This window comes from Filicampus tigris, chromosome 3 (genome assembly GCF_054856515.1).
Source record: "Filicampus tigris isolate MCC_2025a chromosome 3, RoL_Ftig_1.0, whole genome shotgun sequence".
Classification (NCBI taxonomy): domain Eukaryota; kingdom Metazoa; phylum Chordata; class Actinopteri; order Syngnathiformes; family Syngnathidae; genus Filicampus; species Filicampus tigris.
The window spans coordinates 1,684,929-1,709,005 of record NC_141219.1 but is presented as its reverse complement, the minus strand read 5'-3'; the positions used below and the strand labels follow the sequence as shown (position 1 = coordinate 1,709,005).

The 24,077-nt window shown below is 42.1% G+C and overlaps 1 protein-coding gene across 4 annotated transcripts in view; it reads right to left on the bottom strand.

Moving 5' to 3' along the window:
• Positions 1-201: 201 nt before the first annotated feature.
• insyn1 (inhibitory synaptic factor 1) overlaps positions 202-24,077 on the bottom strand; it is a 77,551-nt gene continuing 53,675 nt past the window's right edge. For 2 of the 4 annotated variants that reach the window (XR_015086297.1, XR_015086299.1), the window contains exons 3-5: positions 3,866-5,836; positions 1,096-1,372; positions 202-506 (exon numbers count right to left, since the gene is read on the bottom strand). Coding sequence is in view for 1 of the 4 variants with exons in the window: in XM_086026728.1 (XP_085882854.1) it covers positions 5,024-5,836 (813 nt within the window). In the remaining 3 variants the exon portion in view is untranslated. Of the gene's footprint in view, positions 507-1,095; positions 1,373-3,241; positions 5,837-24,077 lie in introns of those variants that run through there. The other 2 variants (XR_015086298.1, XM_086026728.1) reach the window with 2 other exon arrangements.

Below are 24,077 nucleotides of genomic sequence, written 5' to 3'. Positions count from 1 at the left end.
CCATTCCAAGAATTAAAAAGTAGATGCAAATCGGTGGCAGCAGGAGCTGGCAAACGAAAGGGTTTGCTCTCGTAGAGGCAGGATATAAATGGTCCCCCAAAAAGATGAAACAAATCAAGCTGAGGAAGCAAGCCGATCCATAGTAATCAGTGGCACTGCATTGAGCTCACCGCTTCACCAATCAGCGGCGCAAACGCACATTTCTTCTACTACTACTACTACATGCACACACACACACACACACTCACACACCAAATAGCGATGAAGACAATGAGAGTGAAGAGCGATAATTACAAATGAAGGCTGGACAAGGGGCTATTTTTGTGTCACACTCACCTTTTTGATGTCGAAAGGCCTTCCTCCGCATGATTGGCCCTCAACATTGCAATTATTTGACAAATCAAGCAGGTCAAACTCATTCCTTGTGAACGTGCCGCATACGTAACGTGTACAACCCACACAAGCGCGTCCATTGCTTTTCATCGGTCACGAGATTTGGAGATCCACTAGGAAAGAAATAGAGAATTTTGTCAAAGATCTGGTTGTCACCCCAAACATTTCCGAAACCTTTTCTTTGCTTACAAAATGTCTACCACCATATATCTAATCTTTGTACGGACAGAAGTTTCTTTTTTTTTCATTTCATATTCATTTGAATAGGGATGGATGCCACAACATAGATGAATGAAAAAAGTGCACAGCACCATAGCATTTATAGCTAATTTGCAATAGCTGTCCCTAGAGTTTGCACCGGATGTCTTTGGATTGCGTTATGCAGGTGTATCTAACGAAGCACCCGGAGAGTGCACTTAAGCTATCCAGTAAAAAATAAAAATAAAAGTCCAAAAACGAACATGTGGCTTCTGCTTTATGTGCTGATGGCACACTGTCGATGCAGATTCACCGCTCTGAGATGGGATTTGAGGACAGCGCTTCCTTTCTTAATGGAAATGAATAATGAGCCATTTGGCAAAAGAGACAGCGCTTTGCCCAAACATTTCAAATCTGCCCGTTATATTGGTGATTCACAGCACAGATGACTTTTAAAATCTTTACCAGGCAGGGGAAAAAACAAAACAAAAAACACAAACAGACCACTGGCACGGCGGCTTCTGGAGGCTGTTTGGGCATCACAATGAGGGCTTAGTTTGTTTTTGCTGTAATTGATGCTTTGCCCGTGTGGTGGCCCGGCATTGTTTGTTTATGCTAATGACTGCGATGACCTCTTTGCTCCACAATCTCGCTGCAAAATGGCAGCCGCTGCTGTGGGGAGGAAGCAGCCATCGCCTTCACTTGCATGTCTCCTCGCTTTCTTCCTTCACAGGTCGGGAGGATGGACAGCAAACAGAAGGAATGATGACCATCGTAATTGCTGTGTAGAAGGTTGAACAGGAACAGTTTAGTTCAATTTCCATGATTTCATTCACGCAAAATTGAAATTGAGGACGGAGCTAATGGTGAACAGGAACGGGGTGGAATATTTTTTCTTCAACAGGAAAAGTGACAGATTGTAGAATGTGAACCACAACAAAGATAGATGGTTTCTACTGTATTTCTATTATTTCTTAAGGGCAACATTTGAAATGACAACAGGAACAATATGGATGAATTGTACTTCCCTGAAATACAATGGAGAAAATTGGAACATTGAAGACAAATAGATTATTTCCATGTCCAATCTCTCTTATGGGGAAAATGTGCATTGAAAGGTTGAACAGGAACAGATTCTTTCCATCGATGTGATTTCATAAAGGAAAGCATACGTGTATCTTAGAAGCACAGTAAAGCGACCCACAATCCATTTTGCTGCTTTACAAAGATTAATATACCGTAATAATACACCCCAATGGAGAGTCAGAATGGCTCATTTGGCATTATTGCAATAATAACCGGAAATGACAAGGGTTGCAAGCAAATAGCAGCGGCCCGGTGTCAGGGCTGTCGTCTGTTGGCTCTTCGTTCATACAAACGATAGCGGCCACTAATGGCTATTGAACAACTGTCGCCTGCTGCAGAGACGCGTATGATTTACATAGAACAAATCCGATTAGCTTGGGGTTCGGCAAAATATCATTTGCAATACATTATTATGTTGTGTGATTTTTTAAAATAAAGTGCATAGCCTACCTACATATTGGGAACAACGTAACAATAAAACAAACATACGTAACCAATTAGTCCTCCCTAAAATAGCTTTGAATTATCTAAAAGTTGTGATAAATCTTGAATTCAATTTAATTAGATGAAATTAGATTATGAATGTTTAGGTTAAAACATTAAAAAAAGAAACAACTCCTTTAGCATTTGGTGGTATGTAAAGTAATTATATTCATTTGGTGTTCGGATTATAAGCGCAGGTCCTTAGAAAACGTTTTGCCTGTAATGCGTCAGGAGTCCTTACAGGCCAGTGCAAGGTATAAAAAGGTCAACTTCGCAGGTGTCAGCGAACTTTTCACTCCAAGTCTCCAATATTTTTCACTTTTCTTTTCAAACTCAACAGGAAATTGTCTGGAAGCTAGCGTGTTGACAGAGTGGTAGCGGGCGTACAAAGCGGATCCACGGGGTGGATTATTGCCTGCAGACAGAAAATAACCCCAAATCTTTCAACAGTAACATTCTCTCTTCAGCTCTCACTCTTGGATGCTTATTTTTTGTAAATGTCACTTCTATAGGGCCACGGTCCTTTTTAGTTTAAGTAAATGGGTCTCACTGTGAGTTTTTTGTTCGCTAACCCTTTGTCCGTTCCTCCCGACAGCTCCCTCCCTCGAACATATCGATTGGAAATGGCTATTGGCATTAGCCCTCTGAATAAAGCACCTCTCCTACCGACTTCTATTCTCCACTGGGCCACTCAATGGAGAGACAAAAATCCTTAGTGACTTTTTTTCCTTCTTCACCATTTAGCTCCAATCCAACGGCTTTAATAAAAAACGCCGCTGGGCGCACAGGAAGGGGAAACTAGAAAATGTTACGCTTTGTGAAAGGAATTCGCATCTGCTTCTGTCGACTGCAGATTGAGAGGTGTGATGGAATTAGCGTTGTTGTCTGAGATTTGCTTCTATAGCCTTGGGAAGCTGTGAGAACCGTGCTGCATTGAACGCATCGGTCAGAAAGACACGTTAAAGAACAACAGTGCAGGAGGAATAGTTTTCTGTATTTGTCTTTGGGTGGCAAGAAAATAAGAAAAGACTGCTGTCACAAAGTGGAGAAAATGGCGTGCATCGTACATAGCTAAGGCACAGCAAGGTGCTGCTACACTCAAGTTTTTGTGTTGTGTGCATTTTCGTCATTCGTATCCTCAAATATTACAAGGCAATTTTTTTCAGAGGATAGTGAGGGCAGCAAAAAAACAAATATATATACAACCGCATATCCTCAAAATGCTACTCAGCAAGTTTATTTTGAGTAGACTGAAGGCAGCAAAATGGAAATAAATGTGCAGTGCTCAATCGCGCGGTGTGCGGCAAAGAGTTGCCCAATGTGATTTTTTCACGATGGCTCACTTCAGTCACAATCAACCGTGTCACTCGATGGCAGTGGGCTTAAGGTGGTGATCATATTGCAGCGTCCAGAGCTGAGGCTTAGCAAAACAGGACAAGCGCAGAATAGCTTCTACAACACTTTAGCAGGAAAGGAGTGGAATTTTCCATAAGTAGCTAATGTAAGCAGCATAATCAGCCAGCAAACCGACCAATAGAAAGATATCCTGAAATGATACCAAGATAATTGCTTCAGACACATCATCAGCGCCAGACACAAATGCGATGACGAACAAACATTTTGACTCAAATAGAGGTGCGCAATGGTCAACCTGGTTGGCTAATGCTAACTGAGTATGAAAACTAGCGTAAATAACGTGACTCACCTGAAGCTCACTTTTCTCCGACTTCTTCTCCATAATTAACGCGATTGGTCGAGGCAGACGGCCGCCCGCACTGAATCTTGGTTGGCTTCCTTGCGGCACTGCTTGCTCACGTGGATGCTTTTTTCCTTTAATGTGTGAGGAGTGTCGTTCGAGACCTCGAGTGACTTGAGTTCACTTCTGTTGTGAATTAGAGCTATATAAATAAACCTGACTTGATACCACAATTGCAAGTGTGAAATTTTGTTCTGACCGTCGCCATGACAACAACCTGAAGTGGAAAACCAAAGATGCAACGATGCTGTTAAGATCAGGGGTTAGCGTTAGAATTATGTTTAAGGGTTGAGCTCGGTGTTACGCTTAGAATTAGCGGTTGCGTTGTGTTGTGTATTGTGTAGCGTTTAGTTTTGGGGGTTAGGTAATGGAATGGAGGTGTATATAATGCTTTGGGGATAAGGGGTTAAAGTGATGAAGTTTAGGTTAGGTGTTACAGGTTAAAGTTAGGGGTTATTGGTAAATGTTAGGGATTGAGGTTAGTTCCATGGATTAAAGATCTCCCCTAAGAGGTAGATTAGGCACAGGCACTGATTTTTATTTTTTTGTAAAAGACATATTTTTAGATATTATTAGGTGTATACATAAGCAAGTCTTCCCTCTGTCAAGAAAATGTAGAAAGAGAGCAGAAAATAAGGAAAAAGCGTGGGCAAAAAAAGGAAACAAAAGGGTAAAATATATAGTTATGGGTGAGTGGTAGAGATCAGGGGGCAGGGTTAGGTTAGAGTTTGGGTTTGAGAGATGGTGAAGGTTAGGGCTAGGGAATTATGCTTCGGGATAAGGGTTCAAATTAGGGGTTGAGGTTTCAGGTCATTTTAGTGTTAAGGGTTTGAATCACAGTTACAGTTGATAGTTAGGTTCGGGGTAAGAGGCAGGTTTGATGCCTGCGAGCCTAAAATTCAGTTTTGTTACCAAGATTCAATGCATGTTCCTAACCTGAGCTTTGGAATGAATTTAGGGAGCCCAGTGATTTTTTTCCCATATAGCATTTCTTTATTTAGTAATTGATTTATTTGTGTATTAATCTATTAGCTATGTATTTAATATTAAATAATGCACAGTTCTTGTGGTGAGCTGTATGATAAACGGAGGGAGGTTCCGGCTGGCTCAGTGCTCCTTTGTTTTCTGTTTGTTTGGAATATAGGGCAGTACAGTTTGGGTGCTCTTATCTGACACAGTTTGCGTGCTGCTGTTTCGGAGCAGTTTTTTGCGGCAGCTGGGGTTCAGGAGGCCTTTCCTGGGTAACGTGTGCGCTCCCGTCATGCTTCTCGCCGACGGGGGCACGTAAGAGGGGTCGAGGCAGTTGTGGAGGAGCGAGTGCTCGGAGGAAGAACGTTTAGGGGTGAGTGGTTCGGCCAGGAGGCTCGGCTCGCTGTCGCTGTCAGGCGTGGCGCGGCCGCTCTTGTCATCCGCGAGGTCCTCCTGCTCCTCTTCGTCGTCGTCGTCGTCGTCGCAGCACAGGGCGTGGTAGAGGATCTTGTCGCTGAATCGGACCCTCTCTCTGGTCTTGTGGCTGTGTGTGGAGCTGCTGGCCTCCTCGCTGGATGAATCTGGTGTGATGATGCGTGGCCCATTGGGGATGGGCAGCCCGCCGTTCATTTGCGAGTAGACTGAGGCGGTGGCGGCCGGGGGCAGGGTGGGCGTCTGCGTGGGTATGGTCCCGCGACCCGTGGGCGCTCGGGGGTAGTACCCCATGGGCGGCTCGCTGGCCGTGCGGGCGCAAGCCCCGCTGGCCGACTCCAGGTAGCCGCAGAACTCCCAGCTGTCGGAGAGCACGTCGGCGTTGAGGAAGTCGAGGCGGAAGGCTTCCCCGAGGCCACGCTCGCTGCTGGACGTGCTGCTCGCCGTTGCCACCGTCCAGTCATCTGGATCCAAGTCAAAGTCAAAGTCTGACGTCAGTTTATCGATCTGGCCCACCACCTGGCAGGAAAAAGCAGAGATGGGAGTAAGCCATACAAAGTTCAAAGTCTCAAGTTAGTGTGGGCAAAATGATTCAATTCATGTCGAGCCCCCAAGAGACAACTCGCAAGTTGAGTCAAGGAAGTCTTAACGGGGAAGTCACCCTAAACCTTTTTTTTCAAGAATATGTTCTATGCAGGGCCACTAGTTGAAACAAGGCGTTCTGATTAATATTGCGTTTGTGGAATACGAGTTAAGCAGCAAAATCCACCCGTTTTTAGTCCTCTCGGGAGGCGGCCATTTTGTCACTTCTGTCGACTGAAAATGACATCACAGTTGCTCAGGGCTCAGATAACGACCAATCATGGCTCTGCTTCAGAAAACAGGTGAGCCGTGATTGGTACAAATCTAAGCCCTGAGCAACTTTGACGACATTTTCAGTCGACAGTAGCGACAAAACGGCCGTCCCCTGAGATAGCTAAAAACGAGTAGATTCACTCATATTCCACAAACACAATACAGCCAAACAATGTTATTCGGCCATTCTTGTAATTGACATCATATTGTATGCCCTGATCTTGTTCTTGGTGTTTAGTGGAGGTTCCCATGCTAAGTTACAGTACATGGTGGTTCATTCACGGTACCAAGATGACATCACATTATTTTGTGTGTTAGAATGTTTCACATTCTACCAAAGAGACCTAATCTAACAAGTGCTTCACTTATTCTTTGGGAAACCTTGTGGAAACCTTGTGAAAACCTTGACGTATTGAACACATCAGTCAGTAGTCATGCTAACAAACAAGAGAGAGTCTCCTGTTTTCAACTGACCGCTGAGGCCAACTGGTGACTGGCATATAATAAACCCGAGTCCAGGCACAGCACAGGGTAAGTTTGGGAGCAGGTTCTGAATGGAACTTTAGACAGGCAACTATAAAATTAAGGAATACATGAGAATAAGGTGAGATGTCTTGTTTACTTTTGCCCGTGTTGATGCAGCCGCCGCAGTTGGGCCCGCACTGTGGTCAATCTGTGTTTACCCCCACATTGCTTCACAGCTTTGCACAGCTTGGCCCACCAGAAATCTGGTGTTCGAAAAATGTGCTATGTGCCGGTATGTAAAGCTGCAATGATTGAGTCCTTCTGTACTGTCACAGCACATTTCCAAATGGCATGAACAGAGGACTCACTTGGGGTGCTGGTGAGCAGGAACAGGTTCCCACTTGTGATAAATAAATCAGAATAGCAGGTGGAGCTGCGTATTAGAAAGAAGCACTCTTGTAATGACGGACCGCCTGGAATCCATTTCTCAAATCACCTCAAGAGCCGAGCAGGAGAAGCTCTCCGGAGACTTCTTACTTTACTGACCATCGCTCCGCGTCATGCCGTCATGTCAGCCACGAAGCAGCCGCGAGTGGCCTCTTTCATTCTGACCCTCAATTACACAGCCCGATCATCTCTGTCAGGTGTCGAGGTACAGTAATAAACCCTCAGCTGACGCTGCCTGCGTGGCCTGCCTCTCCATTAGAGCGACTCTCAGAAAGTGGCGGAGTGACCTGACTCTGAGTTGATCAGGCGCAGTAACCGCAGTTGACTCTTGACAGTTGGCATTGGAGGGGGAAAAAAAAAAATCAAGAAGGCTGAATCAAAATGTTTCTCTTAGCATCGCATGTGCTTGATGGCAAGGCAACTCGATGTATCTTTACAGAATTTTAATGATAATTCTCGCGCACAATCACAGGTATTATTGCTCTCGGCGGCTTCCGCAAAGACGTCATTTACAGCTAAAAAGAAAGTCATAAAAGATTATTGACTGCCATTCTTTTACTATATTGCTTAACTGTGTTGCAAATGAAGTCTCTTCAGTCACCAGGAAAGGCTGTCAATGCTTCATAAACTTTATAGAGTGACGGCTTCATAAAGTCCACGGGGGAATATACACTGAACTCCAGCCTCCAGCTGCACACCACAGATTTAGCATTGGGAGGTAAACAAAACAAATGACGTGTCTACTTAGCTGCAGGAGACATTTTAACCACTTGGCCCACCTGTAGTAGCCCTACGTTTCACTGGGGACTGTGGGCATTTCAGTTGTGACACTGAAGGTATGTCTGTTCGCATTCACAAATCAAAGGTCATGTCAGATCAGGAGCATGTGCAACGCATTGCTACGGTGACCATGTGCCTAAATTCCAGCAGATTTACAAAAATGAAATGGAATACCATACCATTTGCTTGCCAATAGTGATCATAAAGGAGACAGTGGTTGATTTCATGTTACACTTGCCAGTGAGTCAGTGTTTCTCATCCAGGTGTCTCATGGGCCTCCTTTGAGTTGCGGCCACCTATTATCAAAGTGGCACCTAAGAGTCAAAGTATTCTCAGAAAGCATAGCCGTGGTGTCTTGGTTAGCGTTACATGTCCCATTTGGGTCTCCTCAAGAAGCTGATTGTTTGACACAAAGCTGTTCTATCGGTTGCTGAGAATTTTTCTCAAGCCCTTGCAAACAAAAGAGTCGGGTGAACTCGTAAATATAAAGGTCTTGCAGCCATAAATCAAGCCTCGGACCTTTGTCGAGAAACACCAAACACTCTGGTCCATGTATTATTTTGCTCTCCATGCTTGGCCCAGATATCTGTTGTCATTAGCACCGTCACCGGAAAAGTGGATGTGGTATCTCTGCCAAGGTTAGTCAATAGTTTGCCATGTTTCTATCGCCCATAAATACAAGGTTGGGAAAAGTATCCAAATGCCTATGAATGCCTTGAATTTGTCTTCTCAAGGACTGCACTGACTCCACAAATATGGCATCTACTCGATACGGCAGTCCTAGTTTGTAAATATCTCAGAACCGATAGATGCACACTTTCTGTGGGAAAATCCCGACCCTCCCTAGAACATCTGGGAGGTGATTTTACAAATCTGTTGCATTCAATAGAGGCCAGTCAGGTGAAATATTAGATCAATCAAACACCGATCCCAAAATATAGGGAACACTCTTCTGTTCTGGGCAGCAGGTGCACTGGTGGTTGGCATGTCTGCTTCACAGCTTTGAGGTTCTTGTTTTGGATTCTCGGCTCCAGCCCTCCATGTGGACTTTACATGTTCGCCGTGCTTGAGTGAGGGATTTCTTTGGATACTCCGGCTTCCTCCTACATTCCAAATTGGACGTTTGGTTAACTGAAGACTCTAAATTGTCTGTACGTGTGAATGGTTGATTGTCTGTGTGCCGTGCGATTGGCTTGCAACCAGTCCAGTACCCAACTTCTCGACTAAAGAGAGCTGGGATAGGCTCTAGGTCTCATCTGTCATCTGTCATCTTCCACACCGCTTATCCTGTACAGGGTCACAGGGAGGCGCTGGAGCCTATCCCAGCTGACGATGGGCGAAAGGCAGACTGCAGTCTGAACTGGTCGCCAGCCAGTTGCGGGGTACACACACACAGTCACTGAATGGGAACCGATCCGGCGCTGGCCGCACACAACTCAGGCGAGTGTACCTCTACACCATCAGCAACCCTGGCTCTAGATCTCCTGCGACCTGCAAACTCTGATGCCACACGGTATAGAGAGTGAATGGATGTACGGGCCTATCTCCTGGTATCTTTTCCAGGTTCTTTCCATCCTGGAGGAGCTGTGCAACCCAGTCATTTGTGAAGAAGGACTTTATATTAGATCAGTACGTGCTCCTTGACAAAAAAAGCACTCAGTGAGGATCTGAACTGATTCATTAGCTTACCATGCTGTTTAGCTAACCGCTAACTAACTAGGTCCGATTTGCTGGCCGCTTGCACTCGTAATAAAAGAATATACATTATTTGTTGATTTATTACATCTTTTGACAGTTTATTAGCACAAGATGAAATGTGTGATGTTTTCTGCCCATCATTTTGTCAATAAACGTGTCTCTCTCCCAATGTGATCCAATGTGAAAGTGAACAGGTTGTGCACTGTTTTTGTGCATGGAATTCTTTAAACGTTTTAATTGCTGAGCAGAGATGCATAATGTCAAAAGAACGCTGAGTGTTTTCATTTGGCAATGGATTGTCATTGAGAGCGCAAGGCTTATTGGAGGTGCCAAAATGTCAAGTGTGTGTTGTGGCAAAGTGGTGTGATTCCAGCTGAAGTGCTCTATCGCCCTCAAACATCCAATGGATACTGATGACAAAAGCAGAGGTTAACACTTACGTGAAATGCTTTGACATCATACGCTTCCCATGTAGCAGGCCAACAAAGGAGCAGCGACATGGACGCTACAACGTCCAATACTATTTTTGCTGACGGCTTCTTTCCTTTCTCTTCCGAAGGCTTTTTTCGCAGAGCTTTTTAGGCACCTGCCCATGTGATGTGTTAAACGAGCTTCAAAAACCGCAAACAAGCCAAATTAAGGATTCATGGATGCAAAGTGGTGTGATGAAAAAGCAAACAAAGATCTATTAGCAGCCGCGAAAAAGCAAATCTTTGCTTTTGTTAAAGCCTGCCTGAGGTGTCAAAACCACAGGATATTAAGCGTCTGTAAATGTGACCACGTGTAACACTGCATATGTCTATGAATACCATTACGGGGAAATGTTGATTATTATTTATTACGAATGTGTGGGTGCAATGTTTGGGAGATTTTTATGACAGTCCCTCAGCGGTTTTATTAGTTTTTTTGCATGTCGGACTGGTTAAAACGGCTGTACACCAAAAAAAAAAAAACATTACGTCCTTTGAATCTACTTAATTTGACCATGCACATCAGTTGACATCGTTGGCTAAGAAAAAACAAAACAAAATCTCTGTATGCAATCTGATATATATATATATATATATATATATATATATATATATATATATATATATACATATATATATATATATACATATATATATATATATATACATATATATATATATATACATATATATATATATATATACATATATATATATATATATATATATATATACATATATATATATATATATATATATATATATACATATATATATATATATATATATACATATATATATATATATATATATACATATATATATATATATATACATATATATATATATATATATATACATATACATATACATATACATATACATATACATATACATATACACACACACACACACACACACACACACATATCACACATGTATGTGTGTGAATCCACGATTATGTGGGGGAAAAACACTGTATATATCTTTCCAAGTTTTCAGGTTGTCATGGGCCACAGAAAGTGGTCTGGGACTCGGGCCTTGTGTTTAAGACCTTCACAACAGTAGGATGAGCCCCGGAGCGAACGGTCCCAGTTACAGCCTCCAGGCTACCCCCAAGCAAAGCAAATTTCCATTAAATCCAAATCCAAATTGATCTCTGTTGCTTTTTAAACAGGCACAGCTTGTTTGCCTGCATAATAATATTTGGCAGGTCAACATATGGCTCATGTTCTCCACTTGATGAAAAAAAAAAAAAAATCTTCAACTGCTGAAGCTGATCCTTGTGAAGAGAATATTACATATTCCAAGTTACGAATTAGTGGTGAATATTTGAGTATTTATCAGCAAATTAAATGGACTCTGCCGGCATCGCAGTTGGTACATGTGTAAATAAATCAGGTGTGAGTTGCTAGAATAAATGAAATGTAACGTACTTGCTGGATTCCTCCAAAAAAAAAAAAGAAAAAAGAAAAAAAAAAAGAAACACCATAGGAGTGAACTTCATTACTGTGTTGGAGTGGCCCAGCGCCATCTGTTCGAGCGCCACGCATCGTTTTCACAGATTCTGTAGCGCTCGCTTGTTAATTATAAAGCATCCGCCGACTAGTGCCTTCTATGTTTGGTTCCTGGGGAAGGAAATATAAGGGGGGCGGGGGGTGGGGGGTGGGGGCGCATTTGCTGGGGGGCATTCGAACACATCGCCATCATTAGTTCTCGCTCGGTGTGCCGAAGGACGCAAGCGCTGCACCTGCACTGGATGCAGCTTGTCTCCACCATGATTGGCTACACTTCTCAAAATATATTATTTGCAAATAGTGCTTTAGTATTCTATAGAAGCTATTTTGAGGAGTGTAGTGCAATCATCCTGGTCTGGACTTTTATGGACTGGAACCAGAACACTGTTACTAAATTTTGGCATACAATCATGAATTTGATGGGTTTATGTTATAACTTGTATTCAGATTTCAGCTTCTTGTCATTCTTTTTTCTCTGTTCAAGATTTTTTTACTTCTTTAGAGTTGTTCATTTTGATCTTCCTGGTTTCGAGCCAAACTTGGGCTTTTGAACATCTGCCTCAGTGGAATGGTTCGAATATCGGCTCGGGCTGTGTGGAATTTTTATGATCTCCCCAGATCTCTCCCTCCAACTTTCCAAAGAAATGCATGTTGGTCAATCAAAAACAGACAAATGTCCATCAATATGAATGTGAGTCTGAGTGTTGCTTGTCACTATGTAGCCACAGTTAAGCAGTTTAGAAAATGGATGGATGAAGGGGTGAATAAAGCTTTCTGACTTTCACATTCAATTTTCCTTTTTCATATTTTCAACTTAATGCCAGTGCTTTGGCGTTTATGGGAGGAGCCAGAGGGGTCATTCACTACATGTGTACATTATATTTCAGGGCAAAAAATGCTGAGACTCCTGTTTTTTAAACATCCGTACAATGTAAACTGTGCCCATGCAACCATTTTCAATACTGCTAGTCCCCGTTAGGATCACAGGTGACAGGTGGGGCACTGGGCACCAGTCAATAGCACATAACAGTATTGATAAACAACGATTCACACTCACATTCACACCTAAGGACAATGAGAACTTAAAATGCGTGTTTCGGAATGCGGAGTACCGGAATACAATGAGAAGTGACACTTTTTTAAACACACCGCTGTATTGTCAACACAAGCACAGGTCTTGGCTATCCTCATTTGCATTCTTGACATGTGAATAGAGCACTCACATAGTGCTGTTGTGATTTATCTCATACCCAAGCACCTCATTTATCATCCCTGACTTGTTCGCCACAAAAAACAAAACAAAAAAAAACAAAAAAAAAAAAAAAAAACCTCACAAAAGTCTTGAACACCTTTCCTTCCAACAGCATTTTGGGAGCCCTTTTGAGCGACAGATGTCACTGGATCTTATTGCATTCTCTTTTATTGTGGGGACAGAAAGAAAACAAAAGAGGCTAGAGAGAAAGATGATTCAGTTTGTTCTATAATCTTTCTCTCTCATTAGAATCGGTTCATCAAAAAGAACCGTTTTGCTCACCAAATTTAAAAAAACAGCTGTTTGCATTTTGTCATTGCTCCATTCATTTCTTTGTGTTTGGGTGGCGCTCGGAGTAGAGTCGCTGCTCTTCCACATGGAGAGATGGGATGGCTCGTACATGTGGCAAGGATACCTCCTGAACAAAGGGTGTTCCGTCGACTCCCACCGGGAAGAGGTTCCAATTTTTTTTAAAAAAATGGTAAGAGTCTGGAATCAAATGTTTTGGAGTCGGCGACTTCCTCAAGCTTTTGCTATTAAGCCTGTGACGTGATTTAGGACATCTCGATGCGTGCGATGCAGACGAAGGGTGCGGGCACGCGGATGAGGTGTCCCTTTGAAGTGCCGGGGGGCTGTAATGATCCTGTCACGAACATCTTTTATAAGCCTTAAACTTCATTAGGACTTGCGCATGCTACCCTTTTCATCTCCGAAAAGCTCGTCTCAGGCTCAAAGTGTTAAACTGCGATGTGATGCCCGCGAGGACAAGTCGCTGATCAAAAGCATCATTAGGGAATCTCGCTGCTTAATGGGCCTCGTTCCGGGGGCTTTATAGGAAGGGAAGGTGGGCTTCTGGAGTCATTAAAGTTGCAACTTTTGAACAGCATTTTCGCTGAGAGGCTACATGTTGTCGCAGTCACAGAGGGAATAGAATTGGTCTCCTGGATGCGAGATGATCATTTATTGAGGTTCTCTTTCACTGCTTCTATCCAGGAATGACCAGGGAGGAGAAAAAAATGATGACAATGTCACGCTGGGGGGTCGCTTCCTCCACATAGCCGTGAGATTAACGCCCGAGTCTTGTAAGGTCACAGACCAGAAGAAAAAGGACTGGTCTTAGTGGCCTCGCGGAGGCTCCATTAACAAGAGGATGTTTTCCAATAAAGCCAGCTGAGTCTGAAACCACAGCGGAAATGCTCAGGTGATTACTGTATGTGCGCTTGGTGAACATAGTGTAGTCTAGCTGACCTGTACCGGGAAGAATTTTTCAAGAAGGGGGCCAAAAGACAGAGTTGTGTTTCTTAGTCGTAACGCACCGTAGTCCATTTCTAACCCAAGCTAATGCAGAGTCATCATTTGGATGAAAAACACTCGTAGGCTGTGAGATTTTTCCAAGCTTATGTTAAGGAAGTCAAAGAAAGGTTAAGGTTTCCTATGACATCCTCTGACTTCTGCATCCAAGTCCATCTCCAGACTTCAATCCTATAGAACATGCATTTCTCCTGCTACGGAAGAGACCCATCCAGACAAAAAGCAACTGAAACAGGCTGTGGTACAAACATCACTAAAACAGACAACACCAAAGTTGGAACGTGGCCTACCTTATTACTTATCATACAGTAGTTAAGTCATAATTACGTGTCAGACTGCAGCAGTGTAGCACCAACGACTGCCAAGGAGGAGTTACTCCATCTCAGATTTTCTCTGTCCGAAGTATCGATGGCTGGCATCCCCAGCCTCTACTAGTACCCCATACCTAAAAATAAGCTTGGTATCGGCCATCCCTATGCATTAGCATGGCTATGTAATACATATATTGACCTTATGTCTAATAATCACAATCTGATGGAGACAAATGCCAAGAGAGAGAGAGGCTTCTAAGTAGATAATAAGAGTTTGGATGAAGTGAACACGAGAAAGTGAGCTGCGTTAAGTTGTGTGATGACTCTCCTCCCAGGCACAAGCAATCATTTTTTTAAATGTTTTGCACAGATGAATTCCCTCGTCCATCCATTTTCTTTGCCGCTTATACACCTGCGATGGAACTTTTACTAAGCCCTCTTGATTCGTTATGGTTTTTAAGATGTGGCTATGACTGTTAAAAAAAAGAAGAAAAGAAAATAACATTGCTGGTACAGTTGGTCTATATTTAATGATGGTCACGGTTTGACAACGGAATTAATGCATTCCATTTGGGTTATTTCCACAATTATATTGGATGTCGAGGTCCAGTCCAGATTAACAGTGGGATGCAAGGTAGCCTCCGACAAGCTACCTGCCATACAGTCTTAAAGCAACACGGTGTCATATGTCAGTTTTTGTTGATCATGGCGGTGCCATGTGGACAAAAGCGGTAGTGTTTTGACAAAAGTCAACCACATTTCCCACTGTCGTGAAATTCTGAGCTCTCGCCGGCCTGCAAGTTGGACTGAATTACATTTCTATTTCCAGTAGCTGTGTGAAAGATGAATAGCGATGAGGTAATGAATCTAATTTGGTCCAAAGAATACTTTTGTTTTTTTGTTTGTTTGGGGGCTTCTGACATGACACCAGTAATAGCGCGTAGACGTTCAAATCGACTTCCATCCTTATAGCGAAAGGAGGAAGTGAGTATGCCGTGAAGCAATTCAGGACATTTGTATTTTTTTTTTGTGTGTGCCAGGGTTGCTCCCATCCTCCTCAAAGTTGCTTAGTGCCAGTAAAAACAATACAGACCCGCCCAGGGCATGACAAAAGTCCCATTCAACTACTTGTAAGTCAACGTTTCATCAAAAGAGTTGTGAAAACATTTTATTAAGGTCGAATTCTTGCCCAGTGCTGCTTTAATAGAAGGAGATTTTTTTTGTTTTTGTTTTCAGCCAACATGATAGGACAATTCAGAAGGATTTTATGATGGCCACATTTGACCCTAAAACAGATTAATTTAATTTCCATTACTTTCCTATGGAATCAGAGGTCCTTTGTCGCAGTGCTAGCAAAGCGTCGGAATGAGCCAGCGAAACCGTTTTGCCTATCAGCGTGAGCTATTTATTCAGTTTGGGAAAGCCCGCAGTAAGTGAAACATTAGTGCGGGTTGGCTAGCTGACTCGACAGAGACCAGATAACGTGTGTGTGCTTCCAGGTCGTCACTAAAGGTCGAGTGATTTAGGGGCGTAGTAAAGCTGCTTTCATTACATCCAGGTCTGCTGAGGGTGACTGATTGTTTGCCATGCAGCCAGAGAGACACCGATAACACCAGCCACATTCATTCTGTCTTTTGTCTGCCGTGTGTGTGCGTGTGCGCTGACCCGCAATATGAACATTTTGTTTATTCCATTTTTTTTCTTTTTTTTTTTTAGGGGCAGCTGTTTAATCCCAATATTCCGCTTTAGAGAATGCTTGGCTCTCATTAATGTCACAGCCGTGATGCACGGCTGTCATGAAAGTAAAGAGTGAAAAGGAAGGACACCCTTGAGGGATTGTGCTAGTCCTGAACACTCACGAGTCCGACCACATCAAAAAAGAATAACGATGACGTTTTAACACACTTAAATGTTCAGCCTGCTTAATGTTAAAATCGCCATTTTGAGGGCGTTCGCAGATCCAAAAATGTCTTACATTTCACAGGCATGTTCATCCCGGTGAATTATTTTTTTCTCCTGTAGTTAAAAAAACAAATACATACAAATCAACACTCAAAGGTAGTTTCACTTAGCGACATGAAATGTGGCCATTTTCTGGTGATTTTGGCCATTTCCACACATCTTCAAAGACAAATTGAGATTTTGTAATCTATAACACACTGACGGGTGATCTTAAATTGCTTGCCCTTTCTCCATTTTTTTTCTTTTAGTAATTTTAGAAACCCATTTTTATTTATCTGCCTTACTTTTAAAATGTTTTAAATTGTTTTTGAAGTTTTCCATCAATGTGTTTAAATGTTGTCAATGTACGCTGTTTTAGTACTTTTGTTCTGCTACTGTTGTTGTCTGTACTTTGCTTCTAAATGTTGTTTACTGTTATGTTTGGAAATGTTTTGAGGTGTTGTGTCTTTGCTTCTGCCAAGCCCATTCAGTTGTCTTGTGTATGAAATCCATGCACCCATTTTCCGAACTGCTTCTGTGCTATACAAATAAAGCAGCCCCGCCTTGCCGAAATTGTGAACATTGTGAGTTTTCATCATTGTTACATAAGGAATTGTGCGCATTCCAAAAATTCACGGGAGACAATTTTGGCCATGTCAATATATAAATGAGGATGCTTGATGCTAATTGTCCTAACGCAACAAAATATTCATCTCATTCCAATTGAGTCAATAATAGGCCCTGGATTATTAGAAAATTAAGCCCCTCTGCAGCCAATAGCAACATGACAATTGGTATCATGAGAAGACTCACAAAAAAAAAAATCTCAAGAACCCTTGCTAAATTGCATAGGTTTTTCATCATTGTGTGTGGGCAGAGCATGTAAAAGGTGACACATTTGAGTGTCATCTTGCATTTGTCTTAGTCCCATGTGACACAATTTTGCGCATATAAAAATCAAGCGGGAAACCCCCCCACCTCAGCCCCCCGCCCCCAAAAGTCAGTTTCTAAGTGAAACTGAAAGCAACATGAAATTTGGGAGGCACGTCTGTCATGAGTAGACCCACGAAAAAAGTCACACATTAAAAACACATCAGAATGGCAGATCCATTTTGTTGTGACGATACCATTTTAGTCATTACGGCTGTATTCGGGGGTCCTTTAAAGACAAACTCGTCCTGCACATTTGGTCCGATTGCTACCTTATTTGAACCATCTTTTACTCGATGGATGGCTAATGCTAAATCGCCAAAATGTTTTGTTTTTTTCATCAGTTTACCCTTCGCATTAAAGAGAAGGACACCCTCGAGCGTCATCTTGGCAAAGCAGTTGAATGAGCCCTACACACTGATGCGACACAGAAGAGGAAAAATAAGATGACTTATCAACTTCATGGACACAAATAGTCATATCATTTGGTCCGAGCGAAAAATGACCCGGAATATGGGAAGTGTGCCATTTTGGTTTGAAGGAGTCATTTTAAAGTCAGTTTGAGCATTTGCAGGGGTCCTTCAAAAGCAAACTTGTCGTTGCACTTTACGGAACCGCAGCAGATGGATGACAATAAATTGCTTCACTTTTTTGCTTTCTTCATCGCGTGTGGCCAGAGCATGACAGCGAAGTTGGATGATGCAATGATTCCTTCCCAACTGTGTATAGTCGCATCGGCTCCTCTGTCTGGCCTGCTCATCGCTGCTCGCAGCTTTAATTTGAATTTTTTTTTTTTTTTTTATTCCAGAGGAAGGATTATGTGCAGATAGCAAAAAGCAGGTGGACAAGCCCGGGCAGAAGGAGAGATTGGCGGCAAATTTTATGACTGAGGAAGGGAACTGCAAAACTCAGCAAAACATTTCCATTAGCCCACCCCTCTCCAGCCAAAAGCCAAAAGACTGTTCTATTTATAGACATTATCCGGTTACCATAGAGAAGCTTTCCTGTCCTTTTCTTTTTTTTTCTTTTAAGTCATTAATCCAGATTCAAGTAACAGCTTCTATTAGCGTCCAGCCTCGGCCGTGGACATCATACTTCCGTGCGGCACGCTGTCATTCTGAGATGGTCTTCCCAAAGATAAATGACTTAAAGAGGCATGAATGTGGCCATTTGCCCTCATGGGACAGTTGCCCCTCGAGCTGATGGCGTAATAATGAGAAAAGGAGGAGACATTGAGGTCGGAGGAGGTCAGATTCCAAAGAGCTACTCACCCAATTTGTTAATTTAACCATGACTAAATGTTATGACAATGGAAGCGACCGGTGCAGACCACCTCTCAAGTCGCAGAAGCTTGGCATGACTTCAGGCGAGACCTCAGTTCAGAAAGCATCACAAACAGATTTGATCATAAAACTATGCAATATTTTTTTAATTCAAGCAGTACAGTGTTCCACTGCTACATTGCAGATTTCTTGGTGGAACCTACGCTGGTGCCTTGAGGTAGGAGTTCAATTTCTTCCATGATAACATTTGTAACTCAAAACACTTGTATCTCAAATCATTTTCCCTCGCAGGAATGACGCCATTAATCCGTTCTTGCTTCTCTCCCCTCAAAAAAAGAAAAACAATGGACAATGAACTGCAATATATATATATATATATATATATATATATATATATATATATATAAACACAGATAAAAATTCAATAGATGCTTTGCATAAAACACGGTTGGAATTGGGGAAAGAATTCCCAGAAAAACGGGGAAAATCAAAAATATATGAAAAAAGTCACCAATATGTGAATACGCCGGTACCAAACTGTGAGTATGCAGGGTTTGACAATAATTTTAAGTTGTAATGTCACCAATCACTTCTTGATGGCAGACATGTCTTAGTTGCACTTATACTGGGTCGTTTACGGCCCTATACTACAATGTGAGGGGGCGTAATATTTTTTCCGGATTTGGAATGATATGCAGGACAAACATAGTACCTCAATAATACAAACATTTTGGGTGAGTTGGTTTTTGTGAAAAAAAAAAAAAAAAAAAAAAAAAAAAAAAAAGCATGATATGAGTTCTTGCACTTAATGTTGTTTCCTTGATCAGCAGTTTTGTGCCGTCCTCCAATGGTAACTTTTATGCAAAAGAGCCCTTTGCACAGGAAAAAATGTTGTATGTGGTTATTTTGTTGTTGCTTCAAACACTTTGTTGCCAGATTAGTACAGTTGATCTTTTATACATACATTGAAAAATGTATCATTAAAGATGAAATATATTAAGAGCACGTATTTTGCACATATTTTTCCGCATTTAAAAAAAGCATTTTTGTCATAAATCTGTTTAGGAAACGTGTGGTTGCTCCTATGTGGCCGCCCAGTTGCACTGATGAAGAATTGTAGGCCTCCTCCAGCATTTAAGTTGCCCATCCTCTAGTGTGTGTGCAAAAATGTTCTTTGTAAAATACGGTATTGCTATATTGCAAATTATCACCTATTGCGAGGAGGGTCTGGGACATATCCAATAAATGGGGTTCACCGTCCCTATAAAATACTCCTGAGTATCACTGTGAAAATACCTTCCACTCTCCTTTACGTGTCAGTCAGGCATCTTTAAACGGCGAATAGTTTCACTTTATTTTAGTTTTGTTTAAACTGCAGGTTTGAGCTTTTTACACTTTTATGACAGTCAAGAACGCTTAAATGTTAATCAAAAATCAAATTGTCTACGCAGGTATAATGAGACTGGAATGAAGGAATTCACTTTACATGATTTCCAATGGGGAACGCTATTGTGGAATTATTCCCTGCGATTAACTCGCACCAGTCCAGGGTCAACCCTGCCTCTCGCTCGTGATGGGCTGCGATGGGCCTCCGCTGACCAGCCACCCTATAATGAGGGCGGGTACGTTACAAAAAGCGATGGTTGAATGCATGTCGTGGAATCAGAACCACTTACTTGAATTTCTTTGAAAGCCTCGTCCCTTCTATTCATAGCACGGACAAATTTGCACAACAACTGGCGCAAACATCTGCCGTGTCCGATTCAGATGTGTAAAAAGGCTTTAAACTCCAGGAGGCGCTTTGGAAAGCAAGTTGGCCAAAGTAGTTATCGCTCCCTACCTCGCAGTAACTCATAGCCGATGATGCTAATTAACCAATATTGATGGCCCGGTGTGATGACTGAGCAGTAGTTAAAGTTAACAACTAATCACTGCACCTGCTCCAGTGGCGTCCCGATCGTGGCGGCTTCTCGTGCTACCTGGCAACATTCACTTACAATTTGGCAGAAAATGGACTCTAACTTTCTTTTAATTTTTCTTTTCTTCGGGCTTAGTTTTCATTAGGATCGGTGCTGGGCCGTGACTTTGGGATAAGAGGTCCAGCCGGGGAGAGCAGCGGCTGGCCCCCTTCTATTAATACAGGCCACGCAATCAATATGCCGCTGGCATTTCTGGGCTTCCTCTGGGCTGCCGCGCTTATCTTAATGGCAGTGTGCTCCAATTTTCTTTTCTTGTGTGGACCCATATATCATTGCTTACAAAAAAAAAAAAAATATATATATATATATATATATATATATATATATATATATATATATATATAGAACCTGATTTTAAACGAATTGGAGATATTGCGACTGAGTAAAAGATAAGCATTTTTACTTTTAACCCCTTATCTGCACGTTTATAGCAGACTTTTCAATTGCTTGTATACACATATTTATGTCTCAGTGATGCTTGTCCTCCCATTAGGTGTGAAGTTACACACCCAAGTTGATATTTTACAAGCTGTCTATGTAGTTAACACGAGGGAACAAAAACAAAATCTGTTGAGTTAGAATTGAATGCTGCTTAAAACTAAAATTGGCATGCTGATTCCATTTAATAGCGCGTCACGTTTTTTCTCGACAGCTTACCCTCCAGATAAGCAAAATTACAATGATTAGCTGTAGTAAGACCGTGGTCGCTTATTACGTTCTGAGTCATCTACAGCTACGTGACAAATTGTTTGCGTTTGTGCAGAGTTGAGATAGTGCCGTGAGAGGTGTGCGCAGCTCCCAGTAGGTCAGTACTATGAAGACCTGAAAAAAAAAAAAGGGATTCCGTTGACTCGGGGAGTATTACTCCTCTCACGGTGACTTGGCTTTCTGTTCAAGCCCCGCCTTCTCATTGTTCGATTTTCACATCATTATCTGACTTTTTTTGTCACTGCAGATGCCTCATTTGACAAGTGAGGACAGCACAACTGATTTCAGTGTGTATGTACGAGTCATGCATTAAGTATTAAGTAGCAAATAAAGCTTTGTAAGTACACTGTATTATTTTTTCTATCCCATTTTGTTGTTGTTGTTTTTTGGTATTTTAGGGCCAAAGCTGAATAGAGTCGCTGTCCTGTGAAAAACACATTCGTCCGTTTTTTTAATGTGTCTTATTTTTACGTGAACACATTACAGACATCTCATTAATGTGATCTTTTTTTTCTTTTAATTCCAAAACTGAACTTTCGCTTTTTTCACAGGACAGCGACGATTGAGAGAAACAAGACTATTTGGCAAGTAATCAATCATATTTGAAAGTTCGTATGTTATTCAAATGGTGTGAATGTCCAAAGAAGAGTAGGCCTATCAGTGTTCTTATCAATTAGCAATCTGATGGGTTCCTCATTGTGTTCTTGTTGAAGGCCATCGTTGTATTCAAAGTAAATGTCAAACTTCATCTAAAAAGTCAGTAAAAAAACAATTCAATTCAAAGACAGTAGTATTGTTACACAACCACAGTGGGTCATTTGTTCACAACCATTTACAGTGGCCATGTAACCCCAAATTGTACATAAATCGGGATGCACGAACCAATGCTAACACATCCGTAAAGTCATAATTACACTAAATACTTGGACAGAAATACACTTGTCGGCCGTTAATATAAAACCAATAAACCATCCAATAAAAAAAACGGTAAGTAAGGCAGTAACCGAACGTGACCTCTTGAGCTGAATCTTACATAGTTCATTCACAAAATAGTTTTTTTTTTATATGGGGCCCAATGTAAACTAAAGATCCCAGCACTCTAATGTCTTTTTAAAGAACAGAAGAAAAAAAAGAAAAATAAATAGACAATAAAATGTCAGACTTTCTGGGCTTGACGGACACTCTGCTTCTTTCTTTCTATGACTGGTGGTTGTCAAATAATGTTTTCAGCAGCAATAATCCTCATGAAGCGTAGCAGAGGCAGGAGATGACGGGACGCATATTAAGGGGAGGCCGGGTGATGCGGGCAGAGACGCAGATTTATGTGGACACATTTCTTGAAATGATATGCGCTGCATCGGCGGGCACAAAGACAAAAAGCAACGGCGCGTCCGCTCGCCGACGATGATTCCGTGATGCGTTTTGGCATTTCAAATAAAAGTACGCCTGGCGCTGGGCCGCAGCGTCTGCCGAATATCAGCGCTCACTGTCGCTGCATTAGACACACTTGCGCAATCTGCGGGGATCAAATATAAGGCAGAATTGGATTCTGACAAGTGTACCCTAAGCCAGTATGGTTTACTGCTGTTGTCAGGACTCACAAAGACGTTGCACCAAGCACATACTTGTGACTTTGGTCTCCTTCAGCCTGTCACCGACAACTTCTCAGCCAAGGCGAATGCTGTTTGCAACCATTGGGTAAGGACATACAAAAGTGATTGAGATCAACTTTGTAGAGGAATGACAGAACACATTCACTACATTATCGAAAGCATCCAGAATCATAATGTCACTGCTTGTCTATTTGGTATCGTCTACAGCACCGGTGTCAAACTCGAGGCCCGGGGGCCGGATCTGGCCCGTGACATCCTTTTATGTGGCCCGCGAAGGCTAATCATATTGGTGGACTTCATGTTTCTTTCAAATTGTCTTCACTTGTCAACAACACTGAGATACGAGATTCGCAAGAACTTTTTTTTTTTTTTACCAATCTCTCCTTTAAAATACATTTGAAAAGAGTTGACCAACCCCTTTTTACTTGTCTTTGATTTCAAAAAGTAGTTATCAGTCAATTTGTTGTGTATATGTAATAATATAAGGCCATTTATACATTTCTATGGCTTGACGTTATAACGGCCCACCGAGAAAAACAGCAACTACCAAAAAGGAGTTTGACATACCTGGACTACAGGAAGTAGCCTGCTAACTACAAATAAAAACAATTACAAAAATGACATTAAAACAGTCAACTGCTATGGCAATTAATGATGTTCAAATGGGATTTCTACTTTTGTGCAATTAATAAAGGTTTTACTCGACCGACTGTTTGGATTCGAGACAAATGTTGTTGTTGGAGATCCGCGACGGATGTCTCCAGAAAATTGGACTCTTGTTTGTTGAAGGCATTTCACCTTTAATCCAAAAGGCTTCAACTTTAAGCCTTATCTGAAGACAAATTGCATTGCAATCCCCGACAGAAGCGTTTCCAAATCGACTACTTTTTGGGGACCGACCTGCTACCTAGAAACGGCAATATTCCTCCTCTGCAGAGCTAGACCACGGAAATTGGCAAGACTCACTCTTCCCGCTTTCCCTTTCCCAAAACAATTTGTCAGCGCTTCTGCTGTTTCTATCTGTGACAACCTGTAGGCCCCTCGCCTCCGAGAGTGACAAAACCTGTCTCCCCGCGTCACTTTCACTCTCTTCCCGGCTGGCGTTTGGACATAACGGCGCCGTCTCCTTAAAAGTCGAGGCTAAAACGGGCGAGTCTGATGGAGACATGCCGGGCTGTCTTTTTCTTAACGGAGAGACCT